The sequence below is a fragment of the Miscanthus floridulus genome, chromosome 1 (genome assembly GCF_019320115.1).
Source record: "Miscanthus floridulus cultivar M001 chromosome 1, ASM1932011v1, whole genome shotgun sequence".
In the NCBI taxonomy this organism is placed as follows: domain Eukaryota; kingdom Viridiplantae; phylum Streptophyta; class Magnoliopsida; order Poales; family Poaceae; genus Miscanthus; species Miscanthus floridulus.
Window position 1 is genome coordinate 33636770 of NC_089580.1, and position 15468 is coordinate 33652237.

The following is a 15468-nucleotide window of genomic DNA, read 5'->3' on the forward strand; positions in this document are numbered from 1 at the left end:
AGCGCTTGGTTGAAGACTTCATGAGCGCCGCCAAATCTGTAGCCTTCAACACCCTGGCCGATGATATAGTAGGCTAAGTTTTTTCTGGTCCGTAGCTTGTAATAGGTGATGTCTAGCAAACAATTTCTTCATCTTAAGTGATTTTCCTTTGTTTCGTGCTTCATACACATCACTTTGTTCGTGTTTGCTTTGCTTCTATAGGTGATACACATCGTACCGGCTTTTACCCCTTTGGGTTCATTTTTGCACTTGAGGCGATACCCTTCCTGGTACCAGCTATTAGAGCCAAGAACGAATTGGCTATCAAATGTTGACCAGATGTTAGGATAACGTCTCGCAGAACTTTTCATATCAAAGGTTAAACGGTTAATCAACCTAGGTCAAGCATTCTATTAAGCGAAATAGAACTTCTTTAAGAAATCTATTAACTCTGATTCGCACTTACAATTTGACTGAGCATCCACATATGTCGGCCTAAACTCATCTACAGGACTCAATGCTTATTTTTCCTTTAATCCAATGGCCGATGTGAAGCCATGATTTTTCTACTAAAACAATCTCTCAGAGCCAATCGCCTACATCGGCTGTTGGCTTTCATTGCTAATCTTAACGAAGCCTCCTTCCCATGACTTGCCAGAAAACATTCAAAGTCTCCTAGTTCCCAAGACTTGGTCGGTTGTTGCGATGCTCACAGACTTATCAGCGTGAACTAGTTCAACATCATCCCCATGCCATTGAATCAAACTCTAATGCATGGTTGATGGTATACAACAGTTCGCATAAATCCAATCATGACCAAGGAGCAAATTGTATGACCCTTTTCCATTGATGACGAAGAATGTGGTGAGCAGAGTCTTGCTTCCGATTGTTAGTTCGACGTTTATTGCCCCCCGGGTCTTAGACGTATTACCTCCAAAGTCTTTAAGCATCATGTCAGTCTCCATCAGATCTCTTGGTCCTTTGCCGAGCTTATGAAAAGTGGCATGAGGCATAAGATTGATAGAAACACCTCCGTCCACCAACATCTTGTTCATTGGCTTCCCATCAACAAGACCTTTCATATATAAAGCTTTTAAGTGCTGATGTTTGACTGGTTTGTCAAATATTGCTTGCTGTACAACCGTTAACTTGGCAACTATCTCCTCATACTCCAATTTATTGAAATCCAAATAAACTTCTTGATCTGTTGGAGCTCTAAATTTTAATGGCAACAGAAAAGCCATTTGGATATTAACTGATGGTTGCTTTCTATCGGCTGTTTGCTTGGTACGCCATACTTGAGGTTTACTGGATGCCTGAGCCTGTTCCATCTCTTTATTCCTTAGGCGTTGCACCCTTCTTTTCTGGCTTCTTGTTAAACTTTCTAGACACCATTGGCCCTCCTGCCAAACATATTTTCTTTCGTTGCTTTCCCCTTCATAATCAGCCCAGTTCTGGTCAACAACTCTTTTTCTCAGCCGATTATGAACACTTTCATTTTTAAGCGCCGATCCTTGTTATCATGATGATATGCATCTTGAGTATGGATAGACCGGCGGTTGGTTTGAGATTGCCTAAACTCCTAATACTGATTGCTGCATTCTGGACAGTCATGTCTGGTAGGCAACTTTAAACCTTCATTCCAGCAATATTTGAAGAAAGGACAATTCCAATGTAATTCAGCTCGTTTCTTTTCATACCTCTCTTCTTTCAGTTGATGCTGGTATGCTTGATCCTTTAACCAATGCTGATAATCCTTTTCCTTCTGCCGCTGTCACTTATTCAACAGAATCTGAGATGTAACCTGTGGCTTTGTCATCTCTGCTTTTGACGTCTCCCCCTACTTATATCGACTCTTTTGGTCGACACGACGTCTTCTAATCTCTCTATATTCGTTAGCCGATATTTGCATCTTGGGATCGGCTGTTCTAGCTTCTTTTGATTTAGTTGATATTAAGACCTTAGTTTTTCCTTTGAATAGCCCAGCATCAACCATGTTTTGGTCTCCTGAGAAAGGATTATCATCAACTTTCATTTTCCGAGGCATATCAAATTTGAGCCTCCCCTGCTGAATAGCCCTCTGTATATGCTGCCAAAAAATTCTGCATTCGTTGGTGGAATGAGAAGTAACATTATGGAATTTGCAGAACTTCTTATTCTTTAATTGATCAGGGGGCAACATGACATGACCATCGAGCAACTTGATCTACCCCTTTTCAAGCAAGAAATCGAAGAGCTTATCTGATTTGGTGACATCAAAGTCATAGCTCTCCTCGACTCCTCTTCCCCAAGGATTTGACACCATTACTGTCTTCTTGCCCTAATTCCATTCAGCCGCAACAACCTCTTCTTCTTCATCTTCATAGCCATCATCGACTGAGTATGGATCATAAGCTTCAGCTACTGTGGTACTCTTTTGGAACCGGATATCTCTGCGCATACTCTAGAATTGGCTATTGAGCGCTGCCACTCGTTGAGCCAAGTGTCCCAAGTTATCAATTTCTTGTCCCAACAGCTTTTCTTTTCATATTGGCATCATTCCTTGAACAGCTAAAGCAACTAGTTGATCATCAGCCAAATTTAAGGAGAAGCACAAGTTCCTGGTTTCTCGGAACCTCTAAAGAAATTTAGTGCCCGATTCATTAGTCTTCTGTCTTATAGTTGTCAGATCGTTAATCTTCTTTTCTCTAGTTCTAGTGTAAAAATATGTATGAAACTTCTTCTCTAGGTTAGCCCAAATGGTAATGGAATTGACTGGTAGTGATGAAAACCAAGTGAAGGCTAGCCCTGATAAGGACTGGGAGAAGAAATAAACTCGATGGGCATTCTCAACCGATGCTTCGCCCAACTATATAAGATACGTGCTTGTACTGTCTTAGCTAGTGAACTTAGCAAACCCTGGGAGCCTATAATTTGTGGGAAGGGCAACCAAATTATACCATTCTGGATATGGATGTTTGTACGAAAAGGTCAGCTCTTTTGGCTTCAGACCTAACTGATTCTTCATCATCTTAGTCACCCTCAGTAATAATTCATTAGCTTGCAGATTTGAATTCCTCTGCACATGTTGATCCATCTGTGGATTGAAATCCCATGTGTCTTAATATCCTAGATTTGGCATCATGTGAAGAGTGTTATAATCTATGCCAAAGTGATACCCTTGTGGAATCTCAATCTACTGGGTCCTTTGCTGGCTCGCTGCTTGAAGTTTCTGATTGTAGACATAATGATCTATATCTCTACGGATCCTTTGAATTGATGGTGCTATTTTTTGAGCCGACGATGGTATGTGGCCTGATGTGCCAAAATTGATCGCCTGGTTCTGACTTTGCCCCGTCGACTGTTGCACATGCTGTATTGACGGTTCAGGATTGTACTGTGTCTAATTTGTAGTAGTTCCTTGAGTTTGTTCAGATGAACCCTAAACTATCTAGACATCACCACTACCAGTTGGTGCTGCTTCTTGATGGCTAGTACCAACTTGATTAGTCTCTTAGATCGACGGATTTAAAATGTTGTAATAAGCCAGCCCACGTTGACCAACTGGAAACCCATGAATCACCTCTCTCATGGCATTGTGGAATATGCCTACGAAAGCTTCATTATGGCTTGATATGGCATCACGAATAGATTTGTCAACAACTGCCTTAAAGAAACACCTGTCTTCATCTTCAGTTGTATCTGTCTACCCGTGCAATAGAACTCTTTGTAGTGGAAATTTCTGAACAATTGTGTTTGTCACGTGTTTTGGTGTAGGACAACAAACACTTATTCTGAAACTCTTTTATAGCTTTGCTAATGATACCCTTATCCCCATTAGGTAGATCTTTATAATGCAACATAAGGATGTCGTTGTTGTTGTGAACTGCCCTAACAAATGTGGGGTCTCACCGGGCGTGCTAGACACGTATGTCGACACAGAATTTTGTCCCGTGCCGAGGACACACGTAGCAAGCCAGAAGGGTCCGCTCGATGGAGCTAGAGATCCACCTAGCTTCAACGCAAGGGTGGTCGATCCTACACACTTCTCCCAAGACGTGCCAGTCAATTTGACCCTGCAATTGACAAGGAGAGAAATCTTATCAGTAATTAAGAGCGGAACATGCCAGTGTTGCCAGACAGTCCTGAATGTATGGCTCTAAGAGCCGATATGAAAGGAGATTGACTAAATAGTTGATTCCAGTATATTCATAAGAATAAATTAGTTAAAGCTCATGGGGCTGTGTAAGAAGAATCGGTTATCATTATGAATGTCATTGTTTAAACAAATACTGATCACTGGTAAAAAGTTATCAACAATAATTAGTTCATGCTAAGCCAATGACTACAAGTAGCCGAACTCCTTTATAAAAGAAACAGTTCATCATCATTCAACCATTCAATAGAAATAAATCTAATGAACATATTAGATCTCATCTATCGCTATGACCAGTGGGGCATGAGGCAGAATCATGCAGGCCATAGAAACAACAATAGACTCGACGACCCTAACTTATTACTAATATCAGTGGGGCATGAGGCAGAATCATACAGGCCGTAATACAATAATAAGATCATGAGGCTAACACATCTTTCAACCTATCGCTACTTTAATGATCTTGTGATGCGAAATGTTCATGAAAGCGCTCAATATCGGCTAAAACAGTCGATTCAGGCATAGCGTATTGTTAAGGTCATGCCCTCTCAAGAACAGATCTACCAAATAACAATCCCTACTCCACGGTGCTAATAGTGGGGTGTGAGGCAGAATCACACATGCCATGATAACGGGCCATGGAACAGTTTTCGCTAACCAATAGATCTACTAAAGATCAAACACACTTTAACCGCACGCTATGTACGATCAAGATTGATGTAAAACAGCCGATAAAACATAACTCATCGTTTAAAGTACGGATTAGATTAGTTTTAGATTAACAAACGATGGGTTAAAAAGGATATAAGGCTAATATAGATCAATCCCAATCAGGCAAAGTGATATTGCTGTAATCAAATAAACAATGGAAGCAATAAGCAATATCGGTAACTTAATGAATCTATTTGAAGGAACGTCACCCTTAGATAGAGCCGATAACTTGACCTTGATCTAGTTCATGCAGTGGGGGTCGACCGGATCGATGAGCCATACTTGAACTAGGTAAGAATCAATAACTAACTTATACCAGAGTCGCAGTGGAGGTCGACCGAATCGATGCAACCGTATGAACAAAGGTATAAGCCATGACGGTACTTACAACAAGCAGTGGTGGTCGATCGGATTGATGCAGCCGTACTTGCTGAAGAACTCGCCGGGATCTACTCTACTCCTACTCCAAAGGGGTGGCCGGAGCCGAAAAGTAAATGACTTGTATATTGGATTGATTATGTCTCTTTTACAATAGTCGGGGTTTGATATTTATACCTAGGACCTACACATGACTCCTGTCTAAGCACGACTCATCATAATTTTTGACCCTAGAGAAAACATTTCTAATTTAAGATAACTTGGACTCTAATTTTCCCTTTTTGTAGAGTCCAACATGCCTCGTCCTTGCGTTGATCATAGCTTTTGTCGTTATCCGCTGGCGCTATCTGAAGAAAGCCGATTACAGTTTTGCATCTGAATCAACTGGTTTTGATCTGCACGCAATTGATTCCTTGATGACATGATCTTAGGAACTTTTGAGTCCCTGTGACTCTTCTTCCAAATTTTGGTGTAAACACAGGCTCAGTGTGGTGCTTAGACCTCCACCATTCCCGCCTCCAATCAATCGGTCTAGAAAGAGCCGGAACCCACGACAAGAGAGCAATGAGCCTTCTTGCTCTCATAAGCAATTATGTGCTCAGGATAATAAGTCTGTGACCTGACTACCATCCACAACAACGGACGATCCTCAATCGACATAGGCAGAACAAGTGTAATCCGAGCCTCGCTCGAATGCCAAACCAAGTCTAGATATAAAGTACTATTCCACCCGGTCTCCAATTATTATTTATATATATTCCATGTGATAGTAATATAGTAACAACAATAATATCTTTCCTATCTCTTGCGAGTGATAGATAATCACTCGACTTCTACCGGATCCTATAACATAGCAATCCACACGATCCTGACATACTAGTAGGACTCATAGGATAAGGATATATACATATATGCAAGTGATTTTCATTCAACTTCTTAAAACTTAATGCACAAGCATAAGATAAAGTGCAGAGTGATAGGGGTTATGCACCGAGGCTTGCTTGGTTAAGATATAACCAAAAATTAGTATCCCATCATGGTGACACGATCATTAAGGCACCATCTTTTCTTCTACCTCGGTCAACTCCATGATCCATCGTTGTTCCTATTATGATATACGTGGATGCAAGGTAGAGACGCAATTAATCAACGGTAACCGCAACTCTTAAAAATATGATTACGCTCCACAAGCTAACGAGCTAGCTTAAATGACTAATGTACTAGTCTATGTATCCGCGCCGTCAAGTAAGGCTTCGCCTCCGAAAAAATGTTCTAGTTTTAAAATCCCAAGGTGTTTCGGTATTTTATTGATTAAACATATATTTTTAAACTATGGCTCATTTAGCTACCTTATCAAGCTAATTATTATGGAGCTACATAAATTACAGTGAGCACCTAATAATGTGAGAAATTTACTATGAAAGTTTCAGAGCCAAAACTATCACCAATTTATCACAAAAAATTCTACAAGTTTATATCTTACAATACTAAGCATCTTAAATTAATTAGATAACAACTAAAAATATTATAAAACTATGTGAACAAAACATTCTAGCAGATAGATCATGATTTTAGGAACTTAACAAAATTGGTTTCATAATTTTTGGACATCCATATCATTTTATATTAATTATCAAAGTTCAGCTCAGAAATAAAAATGAAAAGCTATCTCTATTTTCCACGAAAAAGATAACCGAATCCGTCCCAACATGGCCCACGTGAGGCGTGGCCCTCGCGCGGATGCGGCCCACAACGAGGAGCCCACGTGCGCACTGACATATTAGCAAAAGCACCCCTGGACTCTGAACAAAATAACCCGCAGTCCATGTTACTATTCCTAGAGACAACAACTTTGCAAGAACACCCTCGCAATCTCCCTCCTTTACAATGATATGGTCCTCGACCATCCCCACGCGTGTCGGCGCGGCAAGTGGTGGCACTGGCCCTTGCGTCGGCCACACAAGACCCACACTGACCTATCTACGAGGCCGACACTCACCTAGGGTTTGACGCAAAGCGATGGGTGGCGGCTGCACGAACCGAGACGCAGTAGAAGGACCTCTCCCCGATGGCGGGCACCTTGCGGCAATGGCGATGGCATTCCGATGAGCCAGAATATTAACAAGGTAGTAGGGATAGCGGGTGAGCAACAGGGACTCACCATAGACCTAGCGGAGGTGATGGTTCGGCCGGAGATGCCCCGAGCGAGCTTGGCCTCGTGCACACGGCGAGCTCGACGGTGAACCGCAGCGACACGACCGTGCCAGGGCGAGGAGGCAACGATAGAGGTGCGGCTTAGGTGCGCACAACGAGGAGGGGTTCTAGGCAGGGCTAGTGGTGCATCTAATTCGGCTTGAGACGTTGAGGAGGGGGCTGACCACGGTGAGGGCGGTGATAGGTCTTAACGGCACGGTGGCGGGACGAATCTCCAAATTGGAGCTTGGCCTTGCACGGTTTAAGTCTAGGTGGGGGCGTGCAGTGAGAGGACGTGAGAGCGCAGGCGTAGACACGTGGAATTGATGGGGAATGGCTTCTCGCATGCAAGCGGGCTGGCGCGGCTCGGCGGCGGTAGCAAAGAAGAGGACAAGGGAGGGGCGGGAGACGGTGGGGACGCAGTCCAGGCTCGACCTATGCTTGCTTGGTGGGATGCGGTTGACGTGATGGGAGCAACCACGGCCGGCACTAGCCGATGACACGCGCTCGAGGTCGGCGTGGCCCTCGCGCTGCAGTGCCATAAATGGCATGGCGACGATGGTTCGGCCTCGTGCGTGCAGCGTCCAGGTGGGCCAGTGGCGCAGCGCAGCACAGCAATGCGACGGCAGTGGCAGCAGCGTTGTCGTGCGCGTGGCACGGAGGGCAGTAGCAATGCGTGGCAACGACAGCAGGCGGGGGGAAGCGCGACGTGGTGAGTCGGGCAGCCATGGCTTCGCACGGCGGTAGCCTGAGGCGGCCAATGATGCGGCAAGAGCATGGGCGGTTCCGGCCGTCCAGCGAGCGCGTGCGCGCACCGAGCGCCACGACGTCGAGGCCGCTCGGCATGGTCATCGCGTCCAGCCAAAAAAACAGCCCGAGAACACACTGTGCACAGATTTTAAAGCGTTCGAAACAACTACACAGTTGATCCAATCCCCAAACCACCTTCACTACTCTAAAGAGGGCACCTTGGGCTATCATCAAGAGCTAAAGAACGACACCACTCCTAAACTTAATTTTTACAGAATAAATTACCAAACATAGCTTTGTCAATCTGTTTTCAGACTTAGAAATTTGACCAAGTCTTGAGTTGGATTTGCTTCAAATTCGATTTCCAAGCTATTAGAAATGTTAGCTAGCGTTATTATCTTGTTAAAACAAAAGTTGCACTATCTTCTACAAAACGTGTACTTCAAACTTTATTAAGGCGTCACATATATGTTTTATAGCGTTTTTGTTCAATAAAAATTAGTTAACATCTCTACTTGCTAACTTTATAAATCATGAATTAACTTTTCATTTTATGTTTTTTACGACTCGTTTAAGTTACTATGCTTTACCTATCCATCACACCACATGCAATATCACTTAAGTATGATGCTCATGACATGTTTTAGCAAATGATTCACTGTGTAACACCGAGGGTGTTACACGCCGCCCGGAGTGCATCTTGAAAGCCGGTGACGAAGAGGTTGACTTGATGAAGCTCACTGGTGATGCCGACATGTAGCTTATAGGCGATGAAGTTGTCGATGTAGTGGTTCACGGTGCCGGTGTGCCGAGGTGGAGCAAGGTCGCCAATGGTGTCGTGGCAGATTAGCGGTCCAAAGTCGCAAAGGAGGCTCCGGGAGAAGAGTGCCCACTTGGTCATAGGTGCATCCTTTGTTGTCTGAATGAACCATCGATGCGCTGCTCCTGTCAGATGAAAAGCTGCGTACAAGATTTGTTGAGCCTCCGACAGACTGTACAAGTTGGAGAGTTGTTGCATCTAGGAGAGCCACGTCTGTGGACCCGTTGAGCCATCGTACGTGGGTGTTGTCAGCCAGGCCTTGACGGGTTGCTAGAGTTGAGGTGGCGCCGTCATTGCCGAAGAGATCGACTCGTGTGATGGTGTAGCTGGGGGTGCCTGCTGCACTGGTGGCCAGATGGCCGGCTGCTGTGACGGTGGTTGTGTTCCTGGGGCAGTCACCTGCTGTGCCGGTGGCCAGATGGCCGGCTGAGGAGCCTGGCAGTCGGCCGGGGTCGATGGGGTAGCCGCGCGGTCGACGGGTGGTCGGTTCAGTGGTGGGGAGCGTTGCTATAGCTGGGGCTGCGGTGTTGGTGGTGCCTTAAGCAGGCTGTCCAACACCTCCAGTATGATCTCTGGAGCGTTGGAAGACTAGGGTTCATCCATCTTGCGCTTGAGGTAGGATTTGCCGGCGTCGATCATGACCCTCTTGGTCTCTGCTTCTAGGCTGTCGATGGCGGTTTCTCGGTCCAATCTGGATTGGACGCCGGTGATGGCGGCGTCACCATGAATTTGTGCCATCTCAATGGCATGCAGACGTATGTCGAGGTTGGAAAGTTGGCGCTACACCTCCTCAAAGTTTTTGAGGAGATCATTGGCGAAGTTCTGGATCAGCTGTTGCATATCGATGGTGATGGAATCCATGGATCGTCTGGTCTCCGGATACCAGGTGTAGTACGCCTATCCGGAGACCAGTCCGATCCCACACCGCTGCCATGGGTGCCAACGGAAACAATGGTGACTTCAGGGCTGCGTTCGACAAACTTGTCGCTGATCTCCACCAGTAGTTCGATGGGATCAAGGAAAGGTTCGGCAACATCGACGACCGCTTAACAAACATCGAGCAACGTGGCCAATCTGACGAGGCTGCTGCCGCCGCTGCTCGTGCCCAACGCGATCGTGAGGCCGCCGTCACCAAATCGGAGGCCGACGCTAAGAAAGCCATGGAGGAAGCTGGCCGGGTGTAACTCGCCTGTTGGGAGGGGGTGGCGGCTATGGAGGTGAACGGCGGCGGCTAGGGTTGGCGGCGTGGGGGGAGGGGGCGGCGCAGGGAGGAGAGGAGGCGGCAACGGCAATAGAGAGAGATAGAGGAAGGAGCAATAACTCTATTTTTGCTTGATTAGATTGATTACATCCTCCCTATATTTATAGTCTCTATAGGACTTGTGTTCCAAGCAACTAAGAGAGATCCTTATAGATTGGATTCTCCTTTCCTAAACAAACCAAACTCTAATCTCCTAATTTACTTCATATTCCTATTTTATTCTTCTAATGCTTCCGGGGAAAGGGAGATGTGGAGGCCCCGCCGTTACAGAAGTTCTGAGATTTGGTTGTAGGAAAAGAATTTTCGCCTATTACTATTCAAACTCCATCCTCCGGATAGTAGAATCACTAAATAAATATACCAGGTGTGACAAATATTCTACTACCGGTAGAATTCCATGAAGCCTGTTATTATCAGCTAATGTTTGAGCTCCGAATCAAAGGTACGCAGTTCTTGAGTCAGTCTTGCCACTACGTAGTGTATTAACCTTTAAAACCTTTCTGTCCAACCAACATACAACAAACAAGCTAAAAGGAACTCTCAAAATTCAGAACACAGACGGCAACAAGTGTCGACTTTTTGTACCTCATATATAATCCCTGGAAGATGTCAGCCTGTGCAACAGTACTCTTAACATTATTGTCAAGATGAACATTGACAAGTGCTATTGAATGGACTTGGATTCTTGGAATGGTTCAAAACATTCAGTTATACATCATGCTTGCTGCCTCTAACCAGAATTCTATAATCTTAGTATTAGGTCAGCAGAAACAAATGCTACAGACAACACCAACAGCATAGGTACCATCCGAACTTAAATCATGTACAGGAAATGTATCTTCGCCACAGTTTGGTATTATGAAAGTCAAGCAGCCATAGTTTATTGAACCATCACATTGGCAGTACAGAGGAAGGTTCAGAGAAGGATTGTTCCTTTCAAGTTGCCCTGTACCAAGCGAACATCACATTACTCTATTGACTTTTTCAGGTCTGCTTTAGCTCAGTTCTGAATATGATTGGTATAGCATTGTGCGTGCATGAATGTTGCGTCCTTATTTCTCACAAGACGTCAAGACTGCGCAGCCATCCCAAGTACAGTAGCTGGAAGAAATGCAGTCCAAGAGGAAGGCCCACTCTGTTGGATTTTTTTCCTGCTGGTCCAGGGACAAGATGGTTGCTAGTACTTGGGAATTGGGATCTGCAATTGCAGCTGACCTTAAAATAGTTCAGCCTTTGACTGGAATTGGCAAGAGTTGAATGCTTACACCATAGGAGATAGGACTTTGTGTTGTCAATTTTGGACTTCCAGGAGAAGATGATTAAAGTTAAAGCCTTGTTCCATTTTTCTGAGGCTGGTAGGCTTCTTTGATGTGGTGAAACTGTGAATAACAAACTGAAGTAGGTCTAACTCACTGTATGGATTGACTGTTTCACCTGAGGTAAATTGCAGTGATTTGGTCTTCAGATTATGCTATATGGAAGGTCTGTTTCTTAGGATGATGCAAGGTCAATATAAGTGTGTCAAACATGTCATGAATTGGTCCTGGGATGGGTTACGCTATATGAAACTGACATCAACTATTGAAATTGATATCAACTATTGCTGTTGCTTAATGTAATGATTTGTGCAAATTCATATTAAAAGGATTTAGCAAAGAATTTAATCAACACACTCGATATCACTCTATATCTTAGATAAATAGCGCTATTAAAACAATCTGACACCAAGATGGAATACGTCTGGTACTCTAGTGATAACAACTATAGACACTGACAATTGTCATGTGTGGAGCCAAGATGAAAAGATTCAGTGACTTCACCCAAAAAACCCTGATGGAACTTTCTTTATCATTCTACAAGATATTTGTTCCAAAAGGTATATCATTGCAAGATTCACCTGCTATAATTTCAATTAGACAAAAAAAAGTTTATGAAAGAATTGCTTGCCCCTGTTTAGCTTTGACAGTCCTGGTTGCTGACTTCCCGCGGTGTTTCAAGGTTCTTTCAAAATTTCAGAGTAAATTTATTACTGAAGATAATGAATACAAGCTCTTCGACAACTCAAGTCTAACGGAAGCTTCGACACCAGAACAAATGAACAGCGCCTGCAATGATTCCAAGTTGAATTAGAAGCTCAGTAGTCATCTAGGGATCTTCTGTTCCTCCAGGACCGACCTAATGGTCGCACACTCGCACTATTCTATTATGGAAGAATGACTGACCTTTAACAAACATAACCATCATCCAGAATCTAGAGCAGTTGACACAGTATTCTATGAAATGTCATTCATAAATTTTCTCCTAGGTGCCTAGACACGTGCCTACATGTCACGAATTGAATAGTTATAACCAATTAATCATGATCTGCCATCACTGATGACAGCATTGATGCAGAACAGTAAGTCAAAAACTAATGAAACATTTAATTTGTGTAACAGGAGAAAGATTTCATACTCCATTATCATCTTAGAAGGAGCAAATCCAATTGGAGGGGTTCAATTGCGACAACTATGCATCAGAGAGGTTCAAGAAACAAAGGTGCAAGACATCTAGACAAGAATTGGAGGGGTTCAATTGCGACAACTATGCATCAGAGAGGTTCAAGAAACAAAGGTGTAAGACATCTAGACAAGAATTGGAGGGGTAAGAAACAAAGGTGTAAGACATCTAGAGTTCTAGACAAGAATTGGAGGCTCTGAGATATACACATGGTTACCCTTTCCAATCAGGTCAAACAATAACTTATGATCCAAACAATTAGTTGCTTCAATTCTGTATCTGTATCCTTGTTCAGATATATGGTACATTGTTAAGAAAGGTGAAATGTGCAACTGTCATTCCCTCGAAAAAGCTACAGCCTCATCCATGTCACAACAAAATAAGCATCATTTCATTCGTGTCAACTAAAAGATCGAAGACCTGGACTTCCCTTTTCCCATTAGAATGTCCTTTGCCCCGTTGATCTTTGAAGCGACGTAATGGCTGCCACCAGCATCAGGGTGGTTAGCTACCATGACCCTCTTGTGAGCCTCCTTGATCTTATCCACTGTAGCACGTTCTCTGAAACAACCAGGAAAGATTATACAGAATTAGCAACAACAATAACAAGCTGCAGTACTTCTCTCCCTTTTTCTCCACAGGAATTACTAAAAATTGAGTCAGTTTACAAACACAGGCATTACAAAGAAAAAAAATAATCACCTTACGCCAAGGATTAATGCAGCCTCCCTTCGATTCATCTCCCCCTGAAATCCACCAGGGTAGAACCGGCGCACTCGTGGCATTGCTGCCTGGGTCCGGAAGACTTGCCATGCTCTAATCATGGATCTTCCACCCAATGCAGCAGCAGCCACTGACAAACCAGCAATCAGGGGAGTAGCCTGTTGGTACAAGATAATGTCCCAGCAAAAGGTCAGATGACAATCATAAAGTTATCAGAATTCAATGACGGTTCACAAAGGCATGCGGTGTCAAAGACTCCTGCGAAGAAATTAATAAAGTAATTAAGTAAATGATCAAGCCCCTAACACTTTGAACTGCAATTGTTCAGCTCTGCTTCCCAGAGTCTCAGTCTGACAGGGAAACAAGAGGCACGCTGCTACTGATATTACAACTTTCAGAGTTCAGACACTAGGAACAATATCTCAATGCATTTGAGCAATTGTGTGCGTGAATTATTCCCGCTCCAGGCTATAAGCGTCATCGGAGCCAAACAGCAAGTAAAATCCCATGCTTGTTATGGTCTCCACGGAGGCAATTAGCTCTATCCAACCACACAGAACCCAATTTATCATGGCTATCCTGAGTTAGGACCAGACTACAATCTGGGGAGGGGACCAAGCAGAGAGATACGGATCATCCACCGGGAAGAGCAAGCGCAATCCAACACGCCGGCTTCCTACCTCGGATCGGGTTGCGCTATTCCGATTCCGACCGCCGACACGTGCCGCGCTGGTAGAAGTACTAGAACAGAGCAGCCCGCAAAATCGGAAGCGTGTAGGAAGGAGAACGGCGCAGGACAGGAGAGCTAGCACGTACCATGTCGAACTCGACGGGTTGAGCAGCGGGTCGGCCGGCGTCCAGTTCCAACTCGCGAAGCATCGATTGACTGTTCGATGCCGCCGGGAGGGATGCCGGGGGCAGGCAGGCCAAAACCGCAGGACAGGGGCAGCAGGAGCGTGGACGGCGGCGCGCGTTCTTGCGCGACAAGAAAGAGGAGTGGAGAGCGAGGCGGCCACCGGTCCCGGCTGCAAGTTGGGGTCGGTCTTCTTGGCGAAGAAGAAGAAGAAGAAAGGGAAGAGGGGAGAGAAGAAGCGGGCCCAGGTAGAGGTAGGACTCAAGACGAAGAGGAATTTCGCTTCCGATCCGCTGGGGGGTGCTCTCGATTGTTCCCAAGAAGACGGGCTGGGTCGATTCTGCCTGCGGGTCGGCACGGCCTAGTTGGGCCTCTAATAAGCCCATGACGGGCTTCGCTTGGGCCAGAAAGGAACTCACCTGGATTCTGTTCACTGGGCCGTAGGATACGTAACTACAGTGTCTCATATAGGGTTTATAAAAAAAAAATGAAAAACCTTTTCCGATCGCCTGTTCCCGCCGCGCCGCCGCCGCAGGCGCCTCAATCCTCATCGGTCAGCGATCATCAAAAAAAGGAAAAAAAAAAAGGTCATCGGTCATCCTAACCCTGTTGACTTGCCATGTAGGAGGTGTGCTGCTGCCGCCGGGTATAATAATTGTATAAATGTATAATACACCTCCAGCAAGGAGAGGAGAGGCAGGGGACCGGCAAAAGGGAGAGGAAGGACAAGTTCTCAGAGTCTGCCGCTTCCTGTTCCAATCTGGGGTACAAGAGCTAAAATCCTTGCTTGGATTAGTAGAATTCGGTTCTTGCCTAGTTAATCTAATGGGCTGAAGAGGTGGTAGATTTCTGATTAGAACAAGGGAACCTGAGTTGATTTGAACAAGGGAACATCGAACATATATGTTTTAAGACAGTGCCCTCCTTGTTATCTGAATACGTAGAATGGTAATGCCATCTCATCTCATTATTTTGAACAATTTGATTAGCTCCAGATTAAAAAAATGCCTTTAAGAAGAGCATATATATGCCATATAAAAGCGGCACAAAAGTAGGATGAAAAGACAGGAATCGATCAAATGTAATTTCCTACTAAACAAAATCTATCCATCCTGAACAGCAAAATGGAAGCTAAGTGACATCCAATTCTCTGTGTCCTAGATCAA

At 44.6% G+C, this 15468-nt stretch overlaps 1 protein-coding gene across 2 annotated transcripts; it reads right to left on the reverse strand.

The window, feature by feature from the left end:
- Positions 1-11930: 11930 nt before the first annotated feature.
- On the reverse strand, positions 11931-14525 carry LOC136478107 (mitochondrial import inner membrane translocase subunit TIM14-3-like). 2 transcript variants are annotated; one of them, XR_010764179.1, is made up of 4 exons: positions 14266-14525; positions 13429-13607; positions 12450-13287; positions 11937-12332 (listed from the first exon to the last, which is right to left on the reverse strand). XR_010764179.1 is itself a non-coding variant. In XM_066476445.1 (3 exons), the coding sequence occupies exons 1-3, from the start codon at positions 14326-14328 to the stop codon at positions 13131-13133; spliced, it is 399 nt and encodes a 132-aa protein (XP_066332542.1). In that variant the 5' UTR covers positions 14329-14525; the 3' UTR covers positions 11931-13130. The 2 variants fall into 2 exon arrangements, 1 of the variants encoding a protein (XP_066332542.1); XM_066476445.1 differs by having other exon boundaries at positions 11931-13287.
- Positions 14526-15468: the final 943 nt, after the last annotated feature.

Bases quoted from the DNA above. Each gene is read 5' to 3' on its own strand.
- LOC136478107 (XM_066476445.1), bottom strand. From the start codon at position 14,328: ATGCTTCGCGAGTTGGAACTGGACGCCGGCCGACCCGCTGCTCAACCC. The intron at 13,608-14,265 runs GTACGTGCTAGC...TTGTACCAACAG, and splicing joins AACCCGTCGAGTTCGACATG to GCTACTCCCCTGATTGCTGG. The intron at 13,288-13,428 runs GTGATTATTTTT...TGGTTGTTTCAG, and splicing joins GCATTAATCCTTGGCGTAAG to AGAACGTGCTACAGTGGATA.